Source organism: Seriola lalandi, unplaced genomic scaffold (genome assembly GCF_002814215.2).
Source record: "Seriola lalandi dorsalis isolate HSWRI2012SDOR001 ecotype SW California unplaced genomic scaffold, Sedor1 jcf7180002054542, whole genome shotgun sequence".
Lineage (NCBI taxonomy): Eukaryota > Metazoa > Chordata > Actinopteri > Carangiformes > Carangidae > Seriola > Seriola lalandi.
Window position 1 is genome coordinate 637,487 of NW_019525095.1, and position 14,164 is coordinate 651,650.

Below are 14,164 nucleotides of genomic sequence, written 5' to 3' on the forward strand. Positions count from 1 at the left end.
ATATATGTAATGAAGTTAAGTAAGAACAAGAAATTGTTTTTTTTTTGTAATTGTTAAATTGAATCAGTTACATTAGATTAAAAACAATTAAATTCAAACGCCATAAATGAATGTATTCATTTAATTAAGTTTAAACAAAAATGAAATGGAGCTGATTCTTGTGAAGTCACTCACCATAGAGATTCATTATTGTTCTGTTTTCCCGGTGTTTTGAAGTTCTTAGGGACTTTTAGCCTGAGGATGTTTTGAGAATAAAGTCCTACATGTTACAGGAGATCATCCCTTTAATTTCATGTTTAAGTGTAAGACTTAAGCAGCACAGTGATTGTGGACCATAAATAATGGTGTGGACCACATAAAGTTGGTGTTTTCACCTCATATCTGATACCACGTGATTTGTGCTTTAACGCGAGATGTGTGACGTAACTTTTAGCGCGGAGTTTGTTGTTGGCGGAAAAGCTTCAGTATTAAAGTCTGAGCAGTTTACTTTGTTCATCCGCAGACGGAGTGAGATTATATATTTAATGTGTCACTGATGAAGCATTAGCTCGACGCTATACCGCGCTTTTATTAAATGCTTTTTTGAGAAACTGTTGCACTTTACGACCAAATAAAGCGGTGAGTTTCTCTTTGTTTTCCATAAGCTTGAGTTAGCTAGCTTGACAGACTGTAGCTAACAGTAGCATGCTAGTGTAGTTGTAATGACAAGATAAACAGCTATGAGTTAGATAAACATTAGCCATACTTGGTTCTTGTCAAACCATGGCAGTTTAACCAGATAGTTTGCCAATAACCACTCGCTTTGTGAAGTGGATATAGTTTTCCATAGACTGTCCAACCTAACGTTGCCTCTTATAGGTAGTTTGACAGTGACTGTATGGTAATCACTTAAACGTTTTTTGTCATTAACATTTCCACCCTTTTTCTTTCTTCATGTCTCTCAGATGGAGTTGTCTCCTGTGTGCACTGAAGGCATCAGCACAGACGGATGTATAATCAAATCTGACAGCGGTCACAGGAAAAGCAAAGTCTCAAGTAAGTTGGACACAAAAACTTAACTGTGATGTGAAAGAAACAAAGACATACAATCAGCATTTGAGTATAGATGCAGCACTATATTAGCATTTTGACAAATACCAGGTTGAAAAGCAGAAATATTTACAGCCAATATTCATCAAACTGTTTTTTTTTTAAATAAAGGGGTATGCCACTTTGTAAAAATATTATGGTAGGAATATAATTAAATAATCACTGTCTTAAAGGAAAGCCTTTAAGGCATCCCTGTAAAACTTGTACCTGTACACCAGCACATACTGATCTTTGCTGACCTGAGTGGAGGAAAATGTAGAATTCAAGAAACGTCTTGTGCATGTGTGACAGTATTATACTTTGTTTTTCCTTCCAGGAGATGTGGAGATGGACATTGAGTTTTTGTATAAAGCTGTTCCTCAGCTGGCAAAGGTTTTCCGCATCATAGACAAAATTGGAGAAGGTACATGCTCTGCATATCTTTATCCACGCTTTTCTTTACTGTCTGCTGAAGAGACATTTTTGTTTAAGGTCATTGGATTTATTGGAGCAGAAGAGGTGATGTGCTCATGACATGTGCATCTGTGTATCAGGTACGTTCAGCTCGGTGTACCTGGGTGAGGCTCAGATGCGGGATGGGAGCAGAGAGATGTTTGCCCTGAAGCACCTCATCCCAACCAGCCACCCTACACGCATTGCTGCTGAGCTTCAGTGTCTCACTGTTGCTGGGTGAGTCTAAATACTGCTGTGCTTTTATCGAGTGACATACAAGATATTTCTCTGTGCCCCTAGACTGTCAGGCTGCCTTTTTATAGAACTCAACAGCTAATTAAAATTCTTTAAAGTCGCATCATTAAAATATATTTCCAGACTTTGCTTCATTTATTTTTTTATGCTGTTGTTAATAAACCAGTAGCATTCCCACAAACTAGTCAATAAAAAACTATTTTGTATCATAATAGATCTCTTCACTGAAAGCTTATTTTTATGCTGTAGAAAATCAGTGTGTGGGTTCCTCATTTGTCTAACGTTTCATGATTCAGCTGAACCTACGCACATCAACACATTTACGGCTGGTTTGGCAAGATAGATGCAAGAGAAAACACTCATTTGAATATATGGCTGTATACTTCTGTTTGATCAGTGTTTTTATTATGATTTTTGAAAGTGACTGGCCAAAACTGACATCATCACACAGAGAAATCACAAAACACACTGAAATAAGTTTTGTTGTCTAAATGCATTTTCTTTCTGTTTTCAGAGGCACAGAGAATGTGATGGGGGTGTCGTACTGCTTCAGGAAGGATGATCATGTGGTGATTGTCATGCCCTATATGGAGCATCAAGCTATTGTGGTATGTTCATTGTCATAAAGTAGTTTCTGTCATGCACTTTACTTCTGCTTTTCAGTGACATCATGTGTGACTCTTGCACGAACACAAAAATGTTCAAAACATTAATCAAGTAGTTGTTGGTCTTGATATAGTAGTAGTTTTTATGTTTCCTGGCTTCTATTTAAAAACTTATTATCCAATCACAATGTATTTATCAGGACATCATTGGCTCACTAACCTTTGAAGAGGTACGCCTGTATATCTACCACCTGTTGAAAGCCCTGAGACACATCCACCAGTTTGGCATCATTCACCGTGACATCAAACCAAACAATTTCCTCTACAACAGGAACAGCAAAATGTGAGTAGTTGCACCTTTCTGTATAATTCAAAGTGCTGGGCACATAGCACATGAAGCATTAATTCGTTTCCCTGTTGAAAATGTGTGTTTGTGTGTGTAGGTATGCCCTGGTGGACTTCGGCCTGGCTCAGGGTGCAGCGGACACCCAGATCGAGTTGCTGAAGGTGGTGAGGCAGAGGCCATCACAGAAAGGTGGAGGGTCCACAGGGAAACAAGACACCACACAGCGGAGCAAAGCACCAGCTAGACTCCATCCCAAAACTACCACTGTCACCACAGCCTCAACCTCATTACTTCTGCCTCCACGGCAAAACACAGCCCTGCCACCTTCATCCCCCTCTTCCTCCACCACTACCGTTACCACCACATCTTCCTCAGCCTCTCGGAAAGCACTAGTTAAAAAAGCACGTTCTGTCACCACCACCATCACCACCTCCACATCTCGCACAAAGCACACAAAGGTGCACTAAGTTGATATTTTATTTTTATTTTGACAGTCACTGGTCTTTCTGAGTCTTTTCTTTGTCCAATAAGAGCACAATTGTATTAAAGTTTATTGGGCATTGGGCTAAGGATTTCCTGGATGGAAGTACCTTTGCATTTGTTTTTTTTTGTTTGCACTAATGTGTTGGATTTAGCTAAATTCTCCCTTCCATGTTTGTTTTCTCTAGGATTTGACAGGACTACGCAAAGTGCCGCGGCCAGTGTTTGGAGAGAAGAACCTGAACAGCTGTGCTCCAGCTCCCTCCACCACAAAACAAGCTGCCATTAAGACGGAGGTAAGCAAAGTAGAACGTAAGCTTTTGGAAGAATAAGAGGTTTCAGTCTTGTCCCTTTCAATATCAGGTGATGGAAGTGGAGAGATGACACCAAAGATGCCAGTACTCATTAAACATTTAATTCTGACGTGCGTTTAAAAAAATGTATGTTTAAGTCATTCAGCCAAAATACACCAGTGTGATTATGTATGTTATTATCTGACATCAGCTTGTTTAAAGAATTTTTTCACTTACACATAACTCAAGTACTTAAAGTAATGGAGTGATTTTTTTCCAAACACAGCTCGTCTCACAGCTATTGAAATTACAAAAAAATGAAAGTTGTGAACCTATTGAAAAAGGCCTTTTTATTTGCTTTAAAGATAACCTTTTAAAGTGTTTTTTTTTTTGTTTCAGTGTCGTCATGTATTTTCATTTTATAAAATCTAAATTTTCACCTTTGTTTAGCTGGTAAAGCCCATCAAAACGGAGGACGCAGCCAGCCGGAGGTACTCTTCAGCCGGCCGGGGGGCCCTGCCTGTCAGGAGCCAGAGCAGCAGTCAGAGACCTCAGAGGACTGTACACCAGGGCCTCACCTGTAACTGCTACCTGACGGACCGCGTCTGCAATATCTGCATGTCCAGGTAACAAAAAACATCACACTGATCCAGGCTTTTTTACACAAACACACACACACACACACACACACACACACACACACACACACACACACACACACACACACACACACGTTAATCAAAAAAAGGAGAGAGAAATCCCTTCTTCTCATGTTTTAGTCATCAATTTAAATAATGTAACATCTATAGCATCTGTTTTCTCATCAGAAATATGACCTTTACAGTTCAAGTTTTATTGACACCTGTATAGGAACCACCACGCATCTATAAGATGAAACTCTTGTCACAAGCCACTCTCTTTATAACACTACAAATCTAAAAATGTTGTGTGAAGAGCTTGATATTTGATTTCTGTTTTGTGTGTTGTTGTGAACAAATGCCTCTTTAATGTCCCTGGTTTTGACTGAAGGAAGCAGCAGGTGGCACCGAGGGCTGGAACTCCAGGCTTCAGAGCACCAGAAGTCCTCACAAAGTGTCCCAACCAGGGGACAGGTACGTGTCTCCAACCACTGTTGATATAATTGATCGATAACGACACATGTATACACACAAAGCACATCTCTCATGTCCCATTCACCGTCCTCTACTGCTGCTGCAGTTAAAGATTGAAAAAGTTTTCTTATCTCCAGTATTTGAGGGGATTTCTTTCCCTCACATTCTCTAGCATGTTTCCTAAACTGTAGAGTATCACTGATGTTCACTGTTGCACTGTCCCGTCTTCTCATCCTGCATTGTAGCCATAGACGTGTGGTCAGCTGGTGTGATCCTGCTCTCACTGCTCAGTGGCCGTTACCCGTTCTTCAAAGCCAGCGATGACCTCATCGCTCTCACTCAGATCATGACCATACGAGGCTCCAGAGAGACCATCCAGGCCGCTAAGTCATTTGGTGAGGATTCATATTTTTTACTTCAGAAACGGAGGCCTCCGCTTTTGTATTGTGATTATTCCATTAACACTGTTTGTCACCACGATTAAGTCAACAATGTAGTAGAACTGAATTACAGCACTGTGATGTCCTGTATGTAAGGCTGTGTGTAGATTGTCAACTTGTTTTGATTTGAACTCAGGTAAGGCGGTGGTGTGCAGTCGGGATCTACCTCGGCAGGATCTCAGAACACTATGTGAGACGCTGAGAGGACGAAGACCATCGCCAGCTGATGAAGTCACGCCACTTCCTGAAGCCAGCAGAGACTCGACCACCACCACCCACCATCAAAAAATCCAAGATGATACACCGACACATCGTCCCACTGAAGGAACATTAAAGCAACATAAAGATGGAGCTTCTAGTCTCCCAAACCATCGGGAGCATTCAGGCAGCAAACGAACCTCGACTTGCCTCGCTGAACAAACCTCAGGGGGAGCCTGCAAGGTAGAGGACGATGAGCGGGGCTGGGACAGAGTCCCTGATGAAGCATACAACTTGCTAGACCGGCTGCTAGACCTGAACCCTGCCACCAGGATCACAGCGGCTCAGGCACTGCTGCACCCACTGTTCAAAGACCTGTGAAAGGACTGTGACTGAACATGGAGTCTCCTGTCAACATCACAAAACTGCTTGGCTTTGGGACGTGGGGACGTGGTCCACAAATAGAAAAGTGTGGTGCACAGGATTGTTTAAACAGATGGGAGTGAATTTCATATCCTTGTGTGGCAACATTACCTGAACAAGACAACAGAGATCTGATAAATCTGTGTGGAAAAAACGCCTGTTAAATGCTTCATAGACTTTAACATAAATTTTCCTGCAAGACATGTGACTTCATGGTTCACAGGTCTGCAGTTAAGAGTTAAAATGAGTTATCTTCGTGGCAGCTATGGTGTAAAGTAGAGAACTGTGAGGATAGGCATTTTAAAGGACTCTAGTATTGACTTGAGGCATTATATTAGCTGTTGTGTAAATGGATGAACAGTTTTAAATGTAGACAACAGATATGTAATGTTCTTCTTAGTCTGAATCTTGTCTTGTCTTATAAAGAGGGAATTGTCAGTATGTTGCTACCACTGTATGAAGTGACTGTTTCTGAAGTATGAGAAGGCTTTTAATTCGAAGATGTGTTTGAATTCCATCTGTATTTTATTAATGTGAGTATGAATGATGCTGTATGCGAATATGTCTGTTTCAGCTGTGTTAATTTATACAACTGAAAACTGAACTTTGGATTCTCTAATAAAGGCAAAAACAAAGTAGCTGTCACTCAGTGTGTAAGGGCGCTATATATACATATAAACATATCCTTTTATGGCAGGTTTCTATATCGGGTGTATATACACACAATGCATTTGGAAAGTCTTCAGAGCCCTTCAGTGTGTTTCACATTTTGTTATGTTGCAGGCTTGTGCTACAATAAAAGATGGAGCTCAGCCAGAGTGACCATTGGGTTCTTGGTCAACTCTCTTGCCAAGGCCCTTCTCCGCTGATTGCTCAGTTTGGCCGGGCGGTCCTGGAAAGCCCTTGAAAGAGATCTGGAAGAATTATGGAGGCCTCTGCTCTTGGGAACCTTCAGTGAGTATTTTTTTTCTTTTCTTTTTTTTTTGTATCCTTCCCCAGATCTGTTCCATGACACAATCCTGTCTCTGAGCTCTGCAGGCAGTTCCTTCCACCTCATGGTTTTTGCTCTGATATGCATAGTCAGCTGTGAGACCTTTATACAGACAGGTGTGTGTCTTTCCAGATCATGTCCAATCCGCTTAATTGAAGGTAGAAACCTCTCAAAGATGATTGAGAGAAACAGTGAGCTAAATGTCAGGTGTCATAGCAAAAGGTTTGAATACTTAATGTCAATGTGATATAAACGGGTCTGAATACTTTCTGAATGCTCTCTCTGTGTGGGCTTTTCCATCAATTTCACTGTTTTTGTGGCACCCTGTGACTATTGAATTTAAGAGTTAATAAGAGTGAAATTAATATAAACCAAACACTGTAAATAGAAATTTCCAATAGCAACACATTTTGCAACACATTTCACATTTTTATTTTACAACGCTGAAATACTTAAGCATTTGATGAGATTTTTATTACTCATTTTACTTATAGCTCTTTAGTTGTTATTACTGCTTAATAACTAAAACATCCAGAATAGAGCAAATGGCAAAGACATCAGTTAAGGACTTTATTTAAGCCCTTTGTGTGTACAAAAGTTTGTGAATGTATAACAGAAGTGATACAAACTTCCCAGCCATTATTTGGTTTGTTTTGTAGACAATGAAAGATTTTACAGTTATACTTGATTCTAAATACGCAGCAGACCTGCTGACAACTTGAAACATTTGAAATATAAAAAAAAAAAAACATTAGCAGTTGCATGGTTTAACAATTTGAAATGATGCATCCATGACTGATTTATTTTGAACAAAATAAATCAATAGAGCAGTTGAAGGCTTTTTTTTTTAATCCATGAGATCCTGAGACAGGTGAGGGTGTCTGGCTGTTGAACTCGGTCTAAAGGTTTTCCCTCGCGTCGGTGAGTTCCTCTATCCGCACCAACACGCTCTCGATCATGTCGAACGTGTGCAGGGCTGAGTGCAGAGCCTGAGAGGACACATTAAAATTCAGTCAGGTCATCGCTGTGCTCTTTCTCGTTAGTGCTGTACAATCAAATGCTGTTTGATTCTCATGAATATGAATCAGTCGCTGACCTGAATCTGTGACTGTGATGTCATGTTGGGCAGCTTCTCATCACCAACAGACACAGAAAGCATCGACTCCTCTGGAAAACACACATTTGTGCTGTCAGAACATTAGCTGTCACTTCGGCATTAGGGAAAGCCTCACCAGAGTGTTTCAGACTGGAAGTTTAATTTGTGTTAGGGCTGCAGGGGAAAATTATACCAGCTTTTCAACTATACAATGTGGGGCATTAATATTTTCCTCTACTCTTGCAAATGCATACTGTTACTTTATGAAAAAGCTGCTGAGTTGTTGAGAAAGACCTGAAATAGACAAAGGTTTGCAGGTCTGACCTTTGGCCTTGTCCTTCTTGGACTCCATGGTGTTGTGCAGCTCCCTCTCGTAGTGGGCTCTCGACATGTTCAGCCCAACACGCAGAGGCTTCATGAATGTATCCTCTATTTTATACAGCTCTGTCCAGATCCCCGTCTGAAAGATTAAAACAGCAAAAAAAAAAAACACGATGAGTGCAGTTAGGATGAGGCTGGCTGTAACTGGCTGGATCGACCTGGTATGTAACTCCAAGACTCATGGATCGAAAGTGACTCTTTGTGATGGTTGTGTGCCCAGTCATACTTGCTTTACATTACATTTTCCATCCCTTTGTCTCTTTGTGGTTGCTTTGCATCTCTTCAGTCGATTTTTCACTTGCTTTGTCTCTACGGTAGTTTTATATCTCTTTGTCATGTTGTGTCATATACTCATTTTGGTCATTTGACATCTCTCTTTGTACTTGTTTTGAGTCTCTTTTTAGTTATTTACTGTCTCATTGTGGTAGTATTGTATCTCTTTGCAGTCGTTTTCTGTCTCTGTAGTTGTTACATGCTTATTTTTTACTTGTTTTCTATGTCCATGAACTGAAGATCTTATAAAACAACCAGTAATGCTATGTTGAGTCATTGTTTGGCTCTGGTGTGAAACGGATCAGGGTTGTACTCACCTGGTTCTCTGTCACTTTGTCTCTAATGACCAGGTAGCGCAGCAGGTTCAGAGACTCCATAACTCTGAGAAAACAACACAGAAAGAATGTGGTCATGGTCCACTTACTAGCTATGTCCAGAGCTTTCAACTGGAGCTAGAACAATATATCTGCCAACATTAGCTTATTGCAGATATACTGATATCAGCATATTTGTTGGCTAGTAAGTCATAGAAACTGAAGTACAGAGATCAGGTGTCAGACCAGGTTTCAGCTAATTTTCAACAACAGAAAACTGACAAGTTTATTTTTCAAATGTAAAATGTCCTGCTCAGTGTGTATCCTGTGACATCTCCTTAAAAATGATAAAATCAGTATCAAGATTGTTTATATTTGTTTAAAAAAAACAAAAACCTCTTCCTTCACATTTTATTCACTTGACAATAAGAAAAAAAACTATTTCAATTTCAGTTTATGGAAAAAAATATGTATGCATGGCAATCAACAGCCAATAATTAAAAATTTTTGGCTTTTCTTAGATGTTACAGTATAGGTGTGCTGACCTGTCCAGGTACTGCAGGAGGTCGGTCTCTGGGCCGTCTGGGAGACTGAGAACCTTACGCAGCAGAGGGAGCAGGTGAACCCCCTCAAACCAGGTGTTACTGTTATCTGGCTGAGGACAGACAGAGAGAGACAAAGACAGACTTAACACTGTCATTTAGCTCTTAATTACTGCACCAAAACATATGAAAAACAGTAAGAAAGCTCAAAGCAGCCATTAAATGTAACCTCACCCACCTGCAGTGCAAGGTCTATCTGATTCTTGATGTTTTTGATGATGTAGCCTTCGACTCCCGAGTGACCACTGGTCTTCAGCATGTACCTGAAACAATACAGCAGATAAGAATCATTATATTGAAGGGTGGAACAGAGAAAGAAATTTCTGATGACTTTTAAGGAGGAGAGGTGAAAGCTTACTGGAAAAAATTGTATTTGGCTTCAGTGTCAAATTTGTCAATGCTCAGCTGGAACACCTTCAAACCTTTAATTCTCTGTTGATAAAGAAGAAAAATTTAAATATTTTTTCAAAGAGAATAACAAATTCTAATGAAAAGCCACAATTAATACAAAAGAACACCCACATAAATGCATAGTTTGCACAAAATAACATTTATAAATAAATGTTAAGACTTACCAAATCATGTCTCTGGCATATAGTCATAACCTTCACTAAGTTCTGCAAATAAACATTGAAATGAATAAGTGAGTGTGATGCACACAGTTCCAGTAAAACAGCGTCACACCAGAGGAATCGCAGCAGAGAAAAAGCTGATGTTTGCATGAATAACCTGAGTGGATAACTGTGTTCACCTGAGAGACTGTGAGGAAGGTTTTGATCTCCAGCAGATCTGCAGGCAGACTGCCATCCACTACCCGCACCAGACTCTTCTCATACAGCTCCTGTGTGATGGGAAACACACATACAGACATCAAACTAAAGCTTTCAGCACTGATGAAAGTTGAGCTGAACCAGACAAACGGAGTCTGAAATGTCCTAAAAAGCCGACTGTACAGACGACAAATTCTTGTAATATAGAAAACAACATGGCTGTGGCCACAGATTTTTGTTGATCTGGTAAACTTTTGACTTTACTACTTTATGTGACCTAAGGCTACTGGTTTGCTCTGAAATAAACAAGTACGTTTGAGAATAAACATCTACACAAAACAACTACACAACAGATGCTTGACGTCACAAGAATTTTTTTTCTTTTGCAAACGTGTCTATCCCAACAATTTGGAAACCACCAAACCAGTCTCCAGAATGTCGTAACAACGAAAACCCTCGTCCTTGATTCAATGTTTGAGGTTGACTCACCAGACCTTTCTGAATCCTGGTCTCCTCAGTTCTAACAGAAAAACAAAACAAAAATTGATTTTATTGTATTTATCTCAAATACACACCTCAGACATTAATAAGTAGATCCAACTGTCTTTATTCAGTGTGGCAAATATACTTAGTATTGTACATATGCAGACGGTTGTAAATGTTCCATTTAAAATCTGGGATATATGGTGTGTGAGGAATGATTACATTTTTTTTTTTACAAGATGTGGTTTCTATATGGAGATTTGAATGTGTAAAGGAAACTTAATTTAGAAAAAACTGCTCTGTCTTACACACACACACACACAAAAAAACGTGTTTTAGCCAGCATACATGAAATACATTGTATTTTTTAGATTAATTTGATTTATTCATTAATTAATTGATTTTCTAATCTTAATTTGAATTACCAAACAAACGCAGTGTTTGCTTCATTTCATGTGCTTTTGTCAAATCCAACTGCAATCAGACAGTGAAACACTGCAACAGCACATGTCATATGTCATACAGTATATTCACCTGGACAAGAGGAGGCAGGTGTGCTCCATGTTACACCGGAGACAGAACACGGGACTGAAAAGACACAGAGGGAGTCAGGAGAATGTAAAAAAAAAAAAACATCCATTCAGACAGTATGAACTGTCATCAGTGTTGTCCAGCCCTAATTTTCAGCCAAATCTGAAGAAACTCATACCGTATTTCAGCATCCCAATGTTCTATGGTCATAGATATTTCCTCTAACTTACTTGTAAACACTGGGGAATGTATCTGCAGCCAGGTGATGGACGAACACCAGGTGAGCCAGGCTGGCCAACGACTCTTTAGGATAACGCACCTCCTCCTCCAGGAAGCCTGGAAGCTGTTTTCTCTTCAGCAGAGGCTGGTACACGAGACTGCTTAGGGACTCTCCGATAGCACTGAGGGTATTCTGCTCAAAAGAAACACACATGGCCCTTGCCATCATTTACACTAATATTACAGGACGATGTCCGCTCTCTCCAGAATATTATGGTGGATTCATTTTCACTTCATGTGATGTTTAAAAGGTAACGCACCAGAATTTCTGTGGCAAAATTCCTGAGGGGAGACACAGCCAGAGTGTCAGGATCCTTGAGTTGTACCTCCAACAAAGGGTGACTCAGAGTCTTCATACAGCTGCAGAACAAAACAACACACTGGTTCAACCTGAACGCCATTGTTCCGATTCATGCAGCTCTTTACAATAATGTTATGTCACTCACAACTTCAGCAGTTCTGTCCGCAGTTCATCCTCTTTATCCTGTCCACCTGCCACCTTGTTTCTGCTCTCGCTCAGCTCTTCACTGTTCAGGAGGTCTAACCGGACCTCCTGAACAAAGGGTCTGATGAAGGCTATCAGTTCAGTGCAGCAGCGGCAAAGCGAGAACACGTCATCCTCCTCTTGGTCCTTGGTGTGAGGTAGAGGCAGCTTGGCCACCTGGTCCAGCACAGAGGAGAGGGTCATGCCCAGGGACGAGGCCTTACGGCTGCCCAGACAGAGCAGCACTGAGAGGACACAGGTGAAACAATGAAAATGGCTTTATATGAGTTGACATTTGCTCACAAGTATATTGGAGTGCATATTTAAAGATTGTTCCCTACCTTTCTGCAGAGGGTTTAACAGCAGATGGACGCTTTCTGCTATTGTGTCAGGGTCATCCTGCTCCAGCTGTTCCAAAAGGCCGATCAGCAGCTCCTTGGGCCTGCAAGTCTGGAAAACCAAAGCTCACCTTTAAAAGGACAATTTAGTCCCAACACTCAAGACATTAAGTATCTCCACACTGCTAGATTTGTGAGTGGTTTAGATTTGATTATAAACTGTATTTTGGATAGTACTAGACCACTATCTGATACTGTGAAGCATCTGTGGAGCAGATGAGCAGACCTCTAGCAGGTGGTTGAAAATAGCCAGGCATTGAGGAAGGTTCTTGTTGTCTTTCTTGAGCAAAACCTGAATCAGGGGAGGCAGCAGATTCCAACCCATTGATCTCACTATTTCCTACAGAAAGAGGGATAAAGAAGCGTCATGTAAAACAATATGCTACACACCTATAAACAAGTGTACATGTTAAATGTACATGTTAAAACTTACCTGATTCTTTTCATCCAGGATGATACTGAGGACCTGAACGCTGTTCCCCTCCTCGATGCAGGTTCGCCCAGCAATCGTAAAGACGTCATGATCCTCAGTGGTGTAGCTGTCATCAGGGCGTGCTTGCTGTGTAAAAGCGAGATAAATTAAGGGGGTTATAAAAGAGAAAATATAGACATGTCATTGAACACAATTATTGATGAAAGAATTCCAACTGATTAGTTTTCCAATCAGTTGATTAGTTAGAAAAAAGCCAAACATTTACACAGCATACATCAACATCATCACAGTAAATTAAATACCTTCAGGGTTTTGGACTGTTAATGAAACAAAAACAAGCTGTTGGAAGACATCACCTCGGCCTCTGTGCAGGCATTTTTCATTATTTTCTGATATTTTCTAATGTTTTATTAAGAGTCAATCCATGAGGAAATAAACTACAGCCCCACAGTCAGTTAGTAATCAGTGAAATATAATTCAAGACTTCAAGGTCCTGTTCTGGAGTTGCTAGAGAAAAAAGAAAAGAATAGAAAGCTCCAGAACAACTACTAAATGGACCTTGTGGTGAGATTGTTAAATCAACTACTGTTTCCAAGGTTAACTTTTAATCTCAATCATTTATTATATATATCTAAGCCTCCTTTGGAGGACTGAAGAATAGACAATAGAATCAGGCTGTTCGCTTATGACAGGAACATTTTATTCCTAAGGCTGTGGGTTAAAGTGCAGCTAGAACAGAGCTGTACACAGCTAGTAAAAATCCCACTATTGCTTACTTTTTAAATGCATTCAGACTGCTTCTACCAATAAAAAGAAATGACTCCACTGATTGTGTTAACATGTAAAATGAGGTATTGATGGGTGGATGGTGAAGTGTCAGGAGGACGGTCTGGTGGACTCACACATCTCTGGACCACGTCACTGAGCTGCTCCAGAGCCATCCCTGCTGTCTTCAGGTGAGTTTATCTTTGTCACACAGAAATCCTCCAAAACAAACAGGACACTGAAAATTAAAAAAAACAACTGCACACCATACTACCTGATAATCAAACAGCACCTAATTCAAGAGGGTCTACTTCCACAACTAGCTGCCTTTATGAGTTGAATCATTATTTATATGCACAGAAAGGTGGGTAATGTTAAGGTTAAGGTCAGATAAGCTTGTGTGGGCTGGACACTCTGCTGTAAACAGAGAGCTGAATGAATGCTAGTCTCAATTATTCAGAATTAGCTTCGCCATTAGATAGAAAACAAAGCCTTTTTGCTATCAGAGCTAGCCAGAGCTAGCCAAACACAGTCGCTAACAGTAAGCATTGTTGGCGGAAATAATGGTGTCAAACAGGACAATATTGAGGTAGATACCCACCAAAGCTACATGTCCCAAACAGCCCAGTTAAACTACCACGCCGCCCGACAGGAGTGCTAACGGCTAATTTGTCCGTTTGGGCTTGCCGTA

The 14,164-nt window shown here is 40.4% G+C and overlaps 2 protein-coding genes across 3 annotated transcripts; one reads left to right on the plus strand and one right to left on the minus strand.

Moving 5' to 3' along the window:
- Positions 1 to 445: 445 nt before the first annotated feature.
- cdc7 (cell division cycle 7 homolog (S. cerevisiae)) lies at positions 446 to 6,318 on the plus strand. Its single transcript, XM_023414744.2, has 12 exons — positions 446 to 618; positions 945 to 1,035; positions 1,406 to 1,492; positions 1,623 to 1,758; positions 2,291 to 2,384; positions 2,582 to 2,724; positions 2,825 to 3,185; positions 3,396 to 3,503; positions 3,951 to 4,126; positions 4,530 to 4,612; positions 4,858 to 5,007; positions 5,189 to 6,318. Exons 2-12 carry the CDS (start codon positions 945 to 947, stop codon positions 5,629 to 5,631), a joined length of 1,872 nt encoding a protein of 623 aa, XP_023270512.1. The 5' UTR covers positions 446 to 618; the 3' UTR covers positions 5,632 to 6,318.
- A 754-nt stretch (positions 6,319 to 7,072) lies between these two features.
- Positions 7,073 to 14,151, minus strand: glmna (glomulin, FKBP associated protein a). 2 transcript variants are annotated; one of them, XM_023414797.2, is made up of 19 exons: positions 14,075 to 14,151; positions 13,611 to 13,692; positions 12,709 to 12,834; positions 12,502 to 12,615; positions 12,219 to 12,327; positions 11,840 to 12,122; positions 11,654 to 11,753; positions 11,345 to 11,526; positions 11,118 to 11,171; positions 10,590 to 10,620; positions 10,082 to 10,171; positions 9,906 to 9,947; positions 9,689 to 9,762; positions 9,509 to 9,593; positions 9,274 to 9,383; positions 8,732 to 8,795; positions 8,085 to 8,220; positions 7,761 to 7,831; positions 7,073 to 7,653 (listed from the first exon to the last, which is right to left on the minus strand). In XM_023414797.2, exons 2-19 carry the CDS (start codon positions 13,647 to 13,649, stop codon positions 7,564 to 7,566), a joined length of 1,800 nt encoding a protein of 599 aa, XP_023270565.1. In that variant the 5' UTR covers positions 13,650 to 13,692; positions 14,075 to 14,151; the 3' UTR covers positions 7,073 to 7,563. The 2 variants fall into 2 exon arrangements, with proteins under 2 accessions (XP_023270565.1, XP_023270566.1); XM_023414798.2 differs by having other exon boundaries at positions 13,611 to 13,711; positions 14,075 to 14,116.
- Between the last annotated feature and the right edge of the window lie 13 nt (positions 14,152 to 14,164).